The 14659-nt window shown below is 46.2% G+C and overlaps 1 protein-coding gene across 1 annotated transcript; it reads left to right on the forward strand.

The window, feature by feature from the left end:
* The first annotated feature begins 1554 nt into the window (after nucleotides 1-1554).
* On the forward strand, nucleotides 1555-14046 carry Lin28a (lin-28 homolog A). The gene is made up of 4 exons (XM_027936943.1): nucleotides 1555-1585; nucleotides 2033-2229; nucleotides 13012-13196; nucleotides 13827-14046. The coding sequence occupies exons 1-4, from the start codon at nucleotides 1555-1557 to the stop codon at nucleotides 14044-14046; spliced, it is 633 nt and encodes a 210-aa protein (XP_027792744.1).
* The last annotated feature ends 613 nt before the right edge of the window (nucleotides 14047-14659 follow it).

Genomic DNA, 14659 nt, shown 5'->3' on the forward strand with positions numbered 1-14659 from the left:
AGTTGTTCGGCACACTTGTGGAGAAGACTGAACTCAGAGCAAGCGGATGCCCCCGAAAGCAGGCTCTGTCCCTTTAAATGGGTAGAGGCAGTGGGGGAGGGGAACTGGCCGGAGCTGGCATTGTCCAGTTTGAACTGAGCACCGGAAGTGAAGGGGCAGGGCCAGGGCCGTGCACTGAGCCCCGGGCCATTGTCCATCTCCGACCAGGGCAGTAGCCAACCCCCTGGCCCACCCTCTTTATCTCCTAAAACCGAGGCTTCCTCTTCAAATGAGGAGACCCCCTATTCCAGTTCTTCCGCCAGCCCCATTATGGGGACGGTAACGCACTTTAGGATGGTGATTCTGAGACAAGGAGGGTCTGGAAATCTCAGAGTGTCGGGAGTCCTGGAGGTAGTGCCTCCACCCAGCAACCCACTCAGCCCCTCTCCCTGCAGTGGATGGAAAGGCGTGGGGGTGGGGTGGGGACGGGGTGGGAGGGCACTGGTGAGAGAGGGACACACTTCCAGGCCCTTTGGGTTCCTCCCGCTCTCGCTGGGAGCTCTACCTGAAAACAACTTGAGACACTTGATTTGGAAAGGAGGAAAGAAGGAAGGGTTCTTTACACCGCATCAATTAGGAGCGCTTTCTCTCTTTTAGTTGGGGAGATCCAGAAAACTCTTTGAGTCCGAAACTCCAGGAGGCAGAGACGCTTAGTTGTAGTGAGCCGCAGGCTGACTTTGATAGGCAGCGCCTTGGTCAGGACAGGAGATCCGCGCTGCGGGATCTACAGCCTCTGCCCTGCTCCCCCATCCCCGACTTCCTAGTGTCCAGAACTCCAGGTCTATCTAAGCACACGGGGGTGGGGGGTGAGAGCGGGTCAGCGCCAAGCAGCCGGGTCAGTTCAGAGGCCTAAGGGGGAAGGGGGGAGGGGCGCTCAAGGACTGGGGGAGGGGGAGGGCTCATCCATTTCTCCCTTGACAGGTGGTTTGTGTTTCTGATTGGCCAGCGCCACCAGGCTCACACCTCCCTCCCCCAACTCTCTGGAATGTATAATTATCTGCGTGGGGGGTGGGGGTGGTGTGTGAGTGTGTGTGTGTGGGAGCAGTCACGTGGTTTTAAAACTAGCCCCCCATGTCCCCTACCTGTATCTGCTTTGGGGACCCCACTGAGTCCTTAAAGTGCAGGATCCCAAATTCTGGGGTACGCAAGATTTCCAGGGCAGACGACCCCCATCTCCAGATGTGTGTATATGGAGGGGGTATCAAACCTCAAGGTTCTGAGAAGGGACACCCCAGAGGTGTCAGAGACCAGAGCGTTGGGGGAGGGCCAGAATCGGAGCCAGAGGGAAAGGGAGGGGAGAGAAGAAGGAGGGGAGGGGAGGGGGCTGCCCGCGGGGGGTTGGGTCATTGTCTTTTAGAATTTGGGAGCCTTTGAAAAGCCGTGGGCCCTCCCACCGCTATTGTGCGGGGGAAGATGTAGCAGCCTCTTCTCCGAACCACCCCTTTGCCTGCGGACTTCTCTGGGGCCAGCAGCCGCCCGACTAGGGGCCCGGGGCCACGGGCTCAGCAGACGACCATGGGCTCGGTGTCCAACCAGCAGTTTGCAGGTTCGAGCTCGGGACTTAGCGGGGACACCTTAGGGTGCAGGGCGCCCAGGAGCCACGTAGAAGGGAGGTGGGGAAGTATCCTTCGGGCTGCCGGTAGTACCCCAAGTTGGTGCGTTTTCCTGCTTCACGGGGCCATCTCGGGAGTAAAGAACCCCGGAGTCCCAGTGGCGTGCGCGCCGAACCTGCGGGGGCGGAGGGAGAGAAGAGGAGGGGCCTGTCGGACCGTGTGTCCCCCGGCAACGTGCTGTGGGAACAGGAGCAAAACTTTCGGGGCACCTCTGGCCTCGGTGTAAGCTTGGGAGCGCGGGTGGTGGCCGGGACAGTTTTTTTCTCGGCATGCCCACTCCTGGGTGTACACCGCAGGCTGGACACTGGGGTCTCCCGGCTAGGTCCGGAGAGGGCCCTTCGTGGCCCTCCAACTGAGCGACTGGCCCTTCCTATCTCCAGGTGGCTGCACCAAAGCGGCGGAGAAGGCGCCCGAGGAGGCGCCGGCGGACGCGGCCCGGGCAGCAGACGAGCCACAGTTGCTGCACGGTGCCGGCATCTGTAAGTGGTTCAACGTGCGCATGGGGTTCGGCTTCCTGTCCATGACCGCCCGCGCCGGGGTCGCGCTCGACCCCCCAGTGGACGTCTTTGTGCACCAGGTGAGACTGATTCTGGTAACTTTGCTGTGGAAAAGGGGAACTAGGAGCGCATATCCGTGGGTGGGCGGACAAGCTCGGCTGTTGGATTGAAGATCAAGGACTCATTGTGTGACCCCATCTTTGCCCATGCACCCCAATTCTAAGGCCCCATTTACTACAACCTGGCGAGAGGGGGATGCAAGCACTGATTATCAGTACCCCCGCCCCCTTCCGGGAACCCCTCCGGCTTACCACGTGTCTATTACCTCTTTCCCCTGGGAAGAGGGCAGGGGGCAGAGAGGTGACCCCATGTGGCAGAAACTAAGGTTGTATTGTGCTTGCGGGTGGGGGGAGGGCGAGCAGGCCGGCCAGGAAAGCACATGCCGGGCCTGAGCCGGGCGCCCAGCGCCTTTAACGTCTGAATTGTAGCTCGGAGGGCGGGAGAGAATGAAGGGAACTGGTTACCAGACCCAAAGGCGTAAAGCTGAGAAATCAGCCGCGTCCCCTGTTTAAAGCCGACCTCATGCGAGAGGTCATCGGAAAACTCAGGCCCTGAGGCCTGGGTAGGTTTCACAAATTCCTGAAGGATCCATCTGGGGTCTTGAAAGCTCCTTTAGAAGATTCGTTACAGTTCAGGACTAAGGGCTTTGCTGTCCAACTCCTGCCAGGAAGGAAAACCTTAAGGAGCCCAGGCTTTTACATTCCTGGGACGGGCTAGGAGGGAGTTGGGTCGGTGCAACCCCAAGTTCTCAGTTAAAGCAGGACAGCACAGTATGGGGTGAAATTCAGTGTCGCAGGTCAGGGGGTGGAGGGAGGCTGGCCTCTGGACCTATTCTCCTCAGTTTGGCATTTATGGCCCCAGACAGCCATTGATTGCTGTCCTAACATTCCTAGCCTCAAACAAGAGCCAAAGACTTTGGTCTCCCTCCTCCCAGGCTTCTCTTCCCATAATATCCTAGAGGTATTGCAGGGATCCTGGGCCACCAGCTTAGGAGTAAAAGAAGTTGTTGCATGTGCCCATTCCATCTTTGGTTGGGACTATTTGGAAACAAAAAATTGCTAATCCCTGGCCCTGTGGGTTGACACCCAGGCCGGGCAGGGAGGGGTTACTTCAGGGAGGTTGGCTTTAGGAGCCATGGGGGAGGGGAAAGGAGGATGTGGGGATTAAGGGTTGGAGCCTGAGGGATGGCATTCTGGAGGGGGAGGGGTAGGGAAGGGAGATGCTGGGTGGACGGTTGGAGGCAGTAGAGAAGTCTCCAGTCATGAGTGAGGAGGTAGAGTAGGGGAAACTATGAAGATAGAGGATTCAGGGAAATAGGGACCCACTGGTTACTGTTAGCTGTTAGTACCATAGGGTCACTGGGCTTCTAGAACATTTGCCAAAAGGACCTGCAGGAGGAAGCTTAACTACCCTTTTGCAGCCCCTTTCTTCACGGCCCCCCAACATTAGACAGCTAGTATCTGGCTGGTGGCTTTGCCCCCTCCTCATTTACATATGTGAATGATAACCCACAGGAAGTAATTGTGGGAGAAAGAAGGGAATTGGCCTCTTTAGATCTATTAAATCACTTTATTACAGGAACCAGCTTTGAATGGCCCTCCTCAGCAGGGTGGCAAGCCTCCCCCACTCTCCCATTTATCTGATCACAAAGAGATTAAAATCTTTCCTGGTATGGGGACAGACTGGACAGCTTCCCCAATTTTGGGAGGCTGAAATAAAAGAGTCAGATCCAACATTTTCTTGTCTCCCCTCAAGGCTGCTTAGTAGGGAGGGACTGAAGGGAATGTATTCCCTGATCTGGATTTCCTTACTCATCAATTGGAAATCTGTGCCTCAGCAGACTTATCCTTAGGATCCAGAACAATTGGAAAATTATTGGATATCATGGAAGACAGCAGGGGCCAGCTTGGAGACACTCTGGACTTCAAGGTGTTGGAACATCCAGGGAACCAAGAGCTGAATGAGTTATCAGGAGGGAGCTGAGCTGGAATAAAGAATCAAGAATCTGTCCCCTAATCTCCACTCTCCCAATGGTGGTCAAAAAGGATAATAACTGGTCTTTATTTTGCCTCTGGGGTTTGGGCTGGTCCACAGACTGCACCTTAGTAAGTTAGGCTAGTAATTTGAAATCCCTCTCTGGAAATCTAATGGCAGAGGAAATTTGTAGTTGCTGGATAACCCCTAAAAATTGTTTGCTGGGGGAGGAAAGTTACTGAAATGGAGAGGATCAGAAATCTTTAGCTGTTGTTTTGGGGCATCCTGGGGTTAGGGTGAAATGGTAAGGACAATGGTCCTAAGGTAGCATTTGCCAGGAAGAGGGGATTATAAGCCCTTCTAACATCCTTTTAACTATTATTCTTATACTCCCTTCCACATACTTTATTATGTACCCTTGGAGTAAATGTGTGTGAGAAAAAGCTTATCTGTGGCTCCCCTACTCAAAAAAGATTTTTGTGACACCCCTTTTATCAGCTACAGGTCATTGGATCTAGAAAATCTCTGGAATCTGTGGCATTAGGGGAATGTAAGAATCATAATAATGGCAAACTTCAAGCCCTTAAATCAAGTTTCAATCAAGGTTTCTTGACCTCAACACTATTAATGTATTTTGAGCAGGGTAATTTCTCATTGTGGGGTTTATTTGTTCATTATAGGAAATATAGCAAGATTCTGGCTTCTGTACCTTAGAAGCCAGTTGTACCCTTCAGTTGTGACAACCAAAATGTCTCCAGATATTGCCAAATAGCCCCTGGGAGGTAGAATCACCTCCAGTTGAGAAACCATTCTAAAGAGAAAGCAGAGCAACAGAGCAAGAAAGAGCTAAACTGTTTCCTATTTCCTGGAGATTCACCAAGAATGCTAAAATCCCTGTGGCCATTTTAAGAGTTCTGGCTTAACTCATGTTTCCAGTGGTTCAAAACCCAAGCTACCAAGATTTGTAGAAATTCTTTAAGTGAGGAAAAAAATGTCTTTTCCATAGTGTCTAAGTACCCTGGTAGCTAAAATGCTGTATTAGAAGGCTGAGCAGCAAAAAGAAAAGCATATAGTTGATCAAGGAAACCTCATGGCCTGCTGTTTTGGAAGAAAATTGAGGGTTGGTGAGAGCAATCTCTGTCAGGGTCTGGGTTAGAACTATTGGGTTCAAAGGGCACATGGGCTCTTTCAAAGCCGCCTGGTTTTTTAACTTTGCACCTTTGATTCCTTGCTTTATTTCTAGTTATTGATGCATTTCTCTTATACTCTTAACCAATGTGTAAGCTCTTTGAAAAGAGGAACTTGGCTGTCTGGGTCCAAGTGTATGAGTGAATATGAAAAAGTAAAGGAGTCTTGAGCACAAGTTCCCTGGCGTCATTAATTGATTCTTTCCCATCTTTTTTTTTTCCCCCAACCCAGTACTGGGAATGGAACTCAGGCCTTGTGTTTGCTAGGCAAGTGTCTACCACCCAGCTACATTCCATTTTAATGGGAAAAGACAGGTTAAAAATAAATCACCTTGGTTTTTCAGAACACTGGTAAGAAGTCCATGTGTTAATTTGGGCATCCCAGAATCTTCTGGGATCCTTCTCTTTCTGAGTAGACATACTTTCTAGACAATGTCCCATGTAAAGTCTATACCACCATCCTGAGCAGAGCATCTATTTGATGAAAGCTTCTACTTGTTGGTTTGTGACACTATTGCCCGTCCCATAAGGGGTTTTTAGTGACTTTTACTGGGGCATTGTTGTTCCTCAAACATTTCTAATCAACCACCTACTTACCCTACTGGAATCCATGTTTTATTTTTTTTAAGAGACAGGGTCTCACTGAGGTGCTTAACGCCTCGCCTTTGCTGAAGCCCGCTTTGAACTCAGGATCCTCCTGTCTCAGCCTCCCAAGCCTCTGGAATTACTATGTTTTATGGAGGAACTGCTCTGGGTACAACCACGCCTCCCTTCTTGCAGAAGATATGAACAATAATTTTGTGTAGCACTGGTCTGAGGGGTGGAAAGAGTTGGGGGAGAAGGAGGAAACTTCCAAGAATAGTATGTAATTTTTAGCATCTTAGGTTGGAGTTTCTGAATTCAGACAGGAAACCAAAGTCCAAGAAGGGAGATGACTCTTCTATATAGCAGTGTACAAGAACTGGGTTTTTGGCATAAAACCCCAGGAACCTTTTTATTTCCACACTGAATTCCTTAAGCAAGGTGGAGGTGGGGTGAGTTCAAAATAAGCACCCTATCCTTGCAAATCCTTCATCTTAAGGATGGAGGAAGGCAAGATGAGCACAATAAGGAGCTCAGGAGGTAGATCTACACACACACATGTTCACAGTTCAGAACCCTTCAGTCTCCTCAGCCTAGGCTCCCTCTGGTTACCTTCTGCACATGCTGGTGCATAGCACCATCTGGTGGAGAAGTATTGACAGAAGCCAGTGAGCCTGGCCGCCCTAAGGCAGGGTGTTGGTAGCAGCTTTTGGTTCTGATCAACTTTTTTTCCATCCTTCTCCAAATAAACTGGTTTCTTGGTGAACTGATTGGGTTTCTAACCTCTACAAAACTCTACTTCCAGAAATGAAGCTCAAGGAGAGCTCTGATAGGACAGGGCTTAGTTATTAAAATTACTTTTATGTGCTTTGCTTCTTTTTGTGTGTGTGATTCTGGGTATTGAATCCAGGGATGTGTACTCTACCACTAAGCTACATCCCAAGCCCTTTTTTCAGACAGGGTCTCTCTAAAAATTCCTGGGGCTGATCTTGAACTTGCAATCCTTCTGCCTTGGCTTTACAAGTTGCTGGGATTTACAGGCATTATTCTATTAGAGTTTAAAATGAGATCTGTGATTTGCATTATATCAGGTCATGCTGGCTAACAGGCTGTTTGCAATCAGCCCAGCTCTTGCCTTTCACTATGACTTTTCTCAGGGTGCGTATTAACCCCTCTGTTTCCATGTGAACTGTAACATGGGGGTCATAGCTTGCCACATGAATTTGATATGGGGGTTAAGTGCTTAACCTATGGTAAGCATTAATTAATAACAGTTATTTTGGATATTAGAGAACTTAATTTGTTCAACAAATATTCGTGTACTGCTGGAAACCTAGATCTGAGGGTAGGGACATATACTGGATAACTTTGAACTGGAGTGACTCTGGGGGTTGCAGGAGAGCCAAGAACCCCTGTTTTGGGCTCCATGAGCTAGAGCAAGTACCCTGAAATTCTGACTTGCAATTTATGTGGGAAGAAACAATATGACTAAGATCAGCAGTGATCCAGTTGGAAGGAACCTGATTTGTGTCTCTCTTTTTTTTTTTCTTTTTAGGGATTGCACTCAGGGCCTTATACATGCAAGGCAAGCACTCTACCAACTGAACTATACCCCCAGCCCAGAGCCTTAAACTTTTAAAATTCATATTTAATGAGTGACCCCCAAGCTTCATATCTCTACATGTTGGCAGAAGCTGTTCCTGGAAAGGGGTGATGGATGTTTGTGGGGGAATTGGGGAGAGGCAGTCAATGAGGTATTAAGAAGGGAGCAGAAGGTGGAAGTACCACTAGTGGAGGGAAATCATACCTTGCTACCAAATAGAGATGTTTGCTGCAAGTGCCTCTACCTACCAAGGCAGCCTGAGCAGTGTGCCCAGGCAGGCTGCCCACTTCCTAACTTGAACAAATTGGGAAAGGAAGATGGGATTCCTGTCTTTCTCAACTTCTCCCCTTTAAAATATTTGTCTGAATGAATAATTAAGATTCTAGCAGGAAAGATCTGACTGAAGGCATCCTGTTGGTGGTGGTGGGGATATCCTCTTTTTAGTTAGACCTAGGAGATATGGAGTGGGCAGGCCTGAGAAGGGAAGATGGCTACTGGATTTGACTTCGGCACATTTGGCAAGACTGACTGGGGAAGAGAAGTGTTTCTGTATCTGTTTTCCCTACTGTGACCATAACCCCAACCTGGAGAGGAAGGGAAGAACTGATCCTGTCGAATGTGGGGGAAGGGGAGAGCATACTGGGGATCTGCTCCTTGGAACTCCAGGAATCTGACCACCAGAACCAACCAGTGTCAACTCTTTGTTTCCTGGGGCTGGGCTCTATTGGGGGAGCTCAGGCCATGCCCCTCCCCCCAAGGCCTTTTCTCTTTGGAGGGGATGGGGAGAGGGCGGGGCCTTGCTTTGTGTGTGGTTGGGGGTGGAATGGGGGTAGTACAAGAATTTCAGGCTCCTTTCAGATTCAGGCCCTGGGAGGCTGGCTCTGTTGGGCTGCATGCCGCCGAATACCTATCTGATAAGAGAGGAATTCAAACTATGTGTTTTGGAAAGGAACAGGGGAGGGGGGCAGGGAGCCACCCCTGGAGACCACCAGTTTAAATCTTGGCCAGCCGGTTAGGTTGAGGTGCCTGCAGGGGTGTTTTGTACTCTTTGTAAGTCTTCTTAACAGACCTCAAGTCTTCCAGTGATGACTAGACCTAGGAGGACTTAATCTTATAGTGCCTGTCCCCATGTATGGTACCCCCTTGCTTCTAAAAGTGATTCAGTAAACTGGAGCTTGCGGAAGAGATATTTTTCTGGTTTCCATAGATGGTTAGTGAGTTCATTTTGAGTCTCTTGACACTTGGTTCTCCCTGTTACCCTGCCCCCAACCAGCCTGAAGAGGTGGGTAATTGCCACTCACCCAGGATTTATGTGTGTTAGGAGGCTAAGTGTTAACTACTTTTCATGCATAAAACCTCATGGTTCCACCATAAAATTAAGTTTATGCTCCATTTTATAAATTAGTATGGAAAGGAGGGTGAATTATCTCAGACTTTTAATCCTTGTTTTTAACCACTCATTGCTGGATCACAGCTGGAATTATCTGGAGAGAAGGCTAGTCTTTTTCCTTGAATACCTTCCAATTCACTGACATATCTCTTGTCCTGGCTCAGTGATAGACAAGTCCAATCAAAGGTTAAATTTCTGTGCAACAGGGAAGAGGACAGGTCCTTTGGCCACTGAGGTGTTTTTATTTCCTGTTTGAATGCTCTTGCCCTGTGTCCACATCAAGCTGGGGCTGTGTGTTGGGAGGCATTATATCCCTGGATGTTCCCCTGAGGATAAAAACAAGTGAAGGGGATGTTTGGGATGTATTTCAGTGGTAGATCACATGCCTAGCATGTGCAGAAGCCCTGGGTTCACTCCCTAGCATCCTTATTCCTCTCCAGGGGAAAAAAGCTACAAGAATCCTGTAGCTTTGGAATATTTCTATGATGGGATAGTTACAAATAATAATACATAAAGTATTTACTGCATACTTGATATTTCCATATAATTTTCATTAGAGCCTATGAAGTTGAAAGAAAGGCACTGTTTTTTTCATTTTCTGGATCTGAGGCTCAGATGTGAGTGACTGATAAAAGGTCACAGAACCAGTAACTGGAAGGACAGCATTTCATAAAGCAGGATGTGGATGGCTCCTAAGCGTTTGTTCGTGACCAGTACCCTTGGTAGAAGTAAGTTAGCCACATGTGGGGGTGTATACATCTGTAATCCCAGAAACTGAGAAGCTGAGGCAAGAGGAACACAAGTTCAAGGTCAGTTTAACAACTAGTGAGATCCTGCCACAAAATTAAAAATAAAAGGGCCATAGATACAGTTACCATGTGTGCTACCACACCTGGTCCTTCTTGACGTATTTGATACACTCTGGTTGTTTTACCCTAATAAGTTTTAATGAAGACTCTTCTGGAGAGCGCATGGGAGATACTGTCACCTCTACTAATGTGGTATTGATGTATAAGTGGCATGGTAGTAACTGAGTTTTAAGTCAGGAACTCTGGGTTCTTCTAATGCTTGTTTTGCAAGTATCAGGTTTTTTTTCAGTTTTGGTAGAAACATGCATATTTTCATGGGATTATTCCATACAAACTGTTCTAAATATTGCTTTTTAATACTGTTATCTGGGGCTGGGGATGTGGCTGAAGCGGTAGTGCGCTCGCCTGGCATGCGTGCAGCCCGGGTTCGATCCTCAGCACTACTTCCAAACAAAAATGTTGTGTCCGCCGAAAACTAAAAAATAAATATTAAAAAATTCTGTCTCTTAAAAAAAAATACTGTTATCTGGTCACTTTAAGTCAAATAATTAAAATTGCCTCCTTATTGCCAGGTGTTTGGGCACATGTTTATAGTCCCAGCTATTCAGGAGGTTGGAGTATGAGGATCAGAAGTTCAAGGCCAGCCTGAGCTGTGAGAACCCATCTCAAAGAAAACCAAACAAATAGCCACCAAAACAACCAACATGACTCCTAGCAATAATATGATTCATCTCACACTAGTGGAGACAAACACAGAGACAAAAAACTACCTCTGTTCTTTAGTTCATCCAAAAATGTGCTAGGCATTATCTGATGTACCAACATGAGCAACAGGGCTTACTTGCATGGTATTCATTATTGTGGCTGTACCAAATTTTATTAAACTGTTCCCCATGCCCTCTCCTCTCAGAAGAGTCTTCATTACAACTTCATCTTATGAGGGTAAAACAGCCAGACCTGTGTCAAATATGTCAAGAAGGACCAGGTGTGGTGGCACACAATGATAACTGTATCTATGGCCCTTTTATTCTTAATTTTGAGACAGGATCTCACTAGTTGCTAAAGCTGACCTTGAACTTGTGTTCCTCTTGCCTTAGGTAGTAAGTTATTTACCTTTTTTGGGGGGCAGGCACCAGGGATTGAACTCAGGGGCACTGAGCCACTGAGCCACAACCCCAGCCCTATTTTTTGTATTTTATTTAGAGGCAGGGTCTCATTGAGTTGCTTAGTGCCTCGCCTTTGCTGAGGCTGGCTTTGAACCTGCAATCCTCTTGTCTCAGCCTCTCTAGTGGCTGGGATTACAGGCATGCGCCACCGTGCTCGGCAATTTACCATTTTTAACACCAATGATATACCGAATATGTCATGCTAAATCTTCCTAAAAATTAAACCTACTAATACTTATCTAGTTCTTCTTTATTTTTTTTTAAATTTTATTTATTTATTTTAAAATTTTTAGTTGTAGTTGGACATAATATCTTTCTTTTGTTTATTTATGTGGTGCTGAGGATCAAACCCAGGGCCTCACACATGGTAGGCGAGCGCTCTACCACTGAGCCACAACATCAGTCCCTCTAGTTCTTCTTTATATATATTTTTCCTTGACATTTAGGTGTTTAATTCCAAGTGGATAATTAATTTGTTTCAGCAAAATTTGACTTGTTTTCCTCACCTACTGATTTCTCCATATAGTCTTGGATCTCGCTGTGACTTTCAACTTTAATCCTCTCATCTGCGTGCTTGGATCATGCTTGGATCATTGGACCTGCTTGGATCATTATCCTTCAACTTTGAGTAACACTTATGTATAAAAATACACTCTACTGTCATGTTAGGAAAAAAAATAAGGTACCAGGGAGACGGAGGGCTTGTTGATGTTTATATACATGTAAAATATAGTCTTTGATTCTGTAAGTTTATTCTAAGTCCATGGTTATTCTACCTTTAAAATTTTGGGTTAATGTTTAAAAATCTGTGCATGTCTCCATGGTTAAAGAAAGAAGGAAAGAAAAAGATTATATAAGAATAGTACAAAAAGTTCCCATATAACCATTACCCAGATTTATCAATTAGTTACATTTTGCCCCATTTGCTTTATCATTCTCTTTATCTTTGTACCGTTTTAGGTTTGTTTGTTTATACTTTTTTTTTTTTTTTTTGGTACCAGAGATTGAGCTCAATGGTTTGAGACAGGGTCCTACTAGTTGCCAGGCCTGGCCTTAAACTTTTGATCCTCCTGCCTCAGCCTCCTGAGTCCCTGGGATTAAAGGTGTGCACCCCTGCGCCAAACTGTAATAGTTATTTTTTTAACCATAAATTGCAGTATTCAGCATCTTTGTCTTTAAATATTTCCATGTGTATTTCTTAAGAATAGGGACATTCTCTTATATCATCTAAGTGCAATGATCATAATCAAATTTGACATTGAGACATTTATCCATATTCCATATACAAATTTTGTCAGTTATCCTAATTTTTTCCTATTCCAGGAAAATCCAGAATCTTGCATTCCATTTAACTACACAGTTCTTGCTGTTTTTTCCTTCATGATCTTGACATATTTGAAGTGTGTATATCTGGTATAGAATATCCCTCTATTTGGGTTTGTCTGATGTTCCCTCAGAGTTAGATTCAGAGTGAGCAGTTTAAAGTGATATGTCTTTGGTTGGTGCATTGAACCAAGAAATAGTGTCCCTTTTCAATGTGTCCCATTATAGTTTCAGTAATGCTAAACTTGAAGAATGTGGCTAGGGTGGTGGTCTAAGTCTCGTTGGCTATTACTTCTTAACATTTTTTAATAAAGCATACATTAAAGCTTTGATATTAAATACTGCCTAATTTTGCATTTTGTTCCCAATATTCTAGTTACTTATTCTTTTGGTGGTAATATAAGAACTGAGGCATTATGTGAATACAAAATGTTTAAGGGCTTTATAGTGCTACCTTTATTTTCTTCAATTTTGTATTTGTTGATTTCTTATAAATGCTTACATTTAGACTTTTTTTTCCCTTAGGACTTTAAATTGGCTGCAAAGCAATGTTTTGGCATATACTTATCATCATAATCTTTGTTAATGTAATGTAGATTTTTGTTGTTCTTACTTATGGTGATTCTTGGTATTTAGTTCTTGTTGCTTAAGGGGGAATGCTGTCACTCTTGCTTTCCTATCTTGCAGGAACAGGTTTGTGCACTTTTGAGTTTTTTTGTTGTAATAATGGAAATGAATGGTAACATCTACCATGTTTTCCTTTACCAGAGTAAGCTGCATATGGAGGGCTTCCGGAGCCTGAAGGAGGGCGAGGCAGTGGAGTTTACCTTTAAGAAGTCTGCCAAGGGCCTGGAATCCATCCGTGTTACTGGCCCTGGTGGTGTGTTCTGTATTGGGAGTGAGAGGCGGCCAAAAGGGAAGAACATGCAAAAACGCAGATCCAAAGGAGACAGGTATGGCTTGGAAGCCAGCTTGTGTAGTCTTCTGGGTCATAAGGGGGTATGTTCTCCCAATCTGTCACTTGTATCAGGTTGCCAAAGATAAATGAAGCCTATGGTCCCTGGTAATCTTGCTATTGGATTTAAAACGTCTTAGCTCTGAGCAGATTCTATCTTTTTTATTTTTTGTTTTGAAATAGGGTATTGATAACTTACCTAGGACCTTGCTAAGTTACTGAGGCTGGCTTTAAATTTGTGATCCTCCTGCGTCAGCCTCCTGAGTCACTGAGTTTACAGGTGTGCACCACCATGCCCAGCCAATATCTGATTTTTCTAAAATTCTTTCTAAGAGTATGGTAGGCCGCCATCTATTCCCCAAGTTGCAGTCTGCAGTTGGGGTCAGTGACTCGACTCTAAGTATCTTAGTATTTTCAAATTGACATGAATCTGAAGATGACATATAGTTAGATTTGGAAATGACTTAGAGATCATCTAGTTTATTTCTTCATCTGTAAGTGGGGAAACTGGTCTCGGCAAGGAAGGTAGTGACAGTCCTGGACCCAAGCTCAGATGGTTTCCCTCTGGGGAGCACTCTAACCTCTTCTCATACCTTTGTCTCACCTTTCCCACATTGCTTTATACCAGGTGCTACAACTGTGGTGGGCTAGATCATCATGCCAAGGAATGCAAGCTGCCACCCCAGCCCAAGAAGTGCCACTTCTGCCAAAGCATCAATCATATGGTAGCCTCATGTCCACTGAAGGCCCAGCAGGCGCCCAGCTCCCAGGGCAAGCCAGCCTATTTCCGGGAGGAAGAAGAAGAGATCCACAGCCCTGCCCTGCTCCCTGCAGAGGCCCAGAATTGAGCCATAGCGGGTGGGGGCTATTCTTTTGCTATCAGGAGTTCAAGGAGCAGGCATCAATCGGCAGAGTGGAGAAAGTGGGGATAAGGGTGGGTTGGGGGTAGCTGGCAGTGCCAAGTTTCTCAGGCCGGGGTTCCCCTGCATCATCCCATCTTCCCTTTCAGTGGGGGGAAGGGGCGAGGCAAAGGAACTCCAGCCATGCTCTATCGAAATGCAAGTAAGGGCTTTGGGGCAAAGCCACCTTAAAACCTGTGTGCTTTATCTGATTCTTCACCCCAAAACCTCTAGCTTTTGAAAGTGGCCTGGATGATAGGGAGGTTGTTTTCCTTTCAAAGAAGGAAATGTAATAATATTTCCCTTGCCAGGGCATGAAACAGTTAACACAGAAGATCAGATGAATGGACCCAACCCACAAACTACCACATTCTGTGGGAGAATCTCAGGAGCAAAGCAGGATTTTCACATCTTGTTACCTTCCTCATAATCCAATCTTGGGATATAGTGCTGGAAACTGTCCCAAGTCATGGGTTGTGAGGATAGGCAAAAGGGGTGGTTGGGGAAACAGCTGCAGACCCACTGCTCCTAGCTCACTCCCACTCTTTCTGGGCCAATGTGA

Source organism: Marmota flaviventris, chromosome 10, assembly GCF_047511675.1.
Source record: "Marmota flaviventris isolate mMarFla1 chromosome 10, mMarFla1.hap1, whole genome shotgun sequence".
NCBI classification, from domain to species: domain Eukaryota; kingdom Metazoa; phylum Chordata; class Mammalia; order Rodentia; family Sciuridae; genus Marmota; species Marmota flaviventris.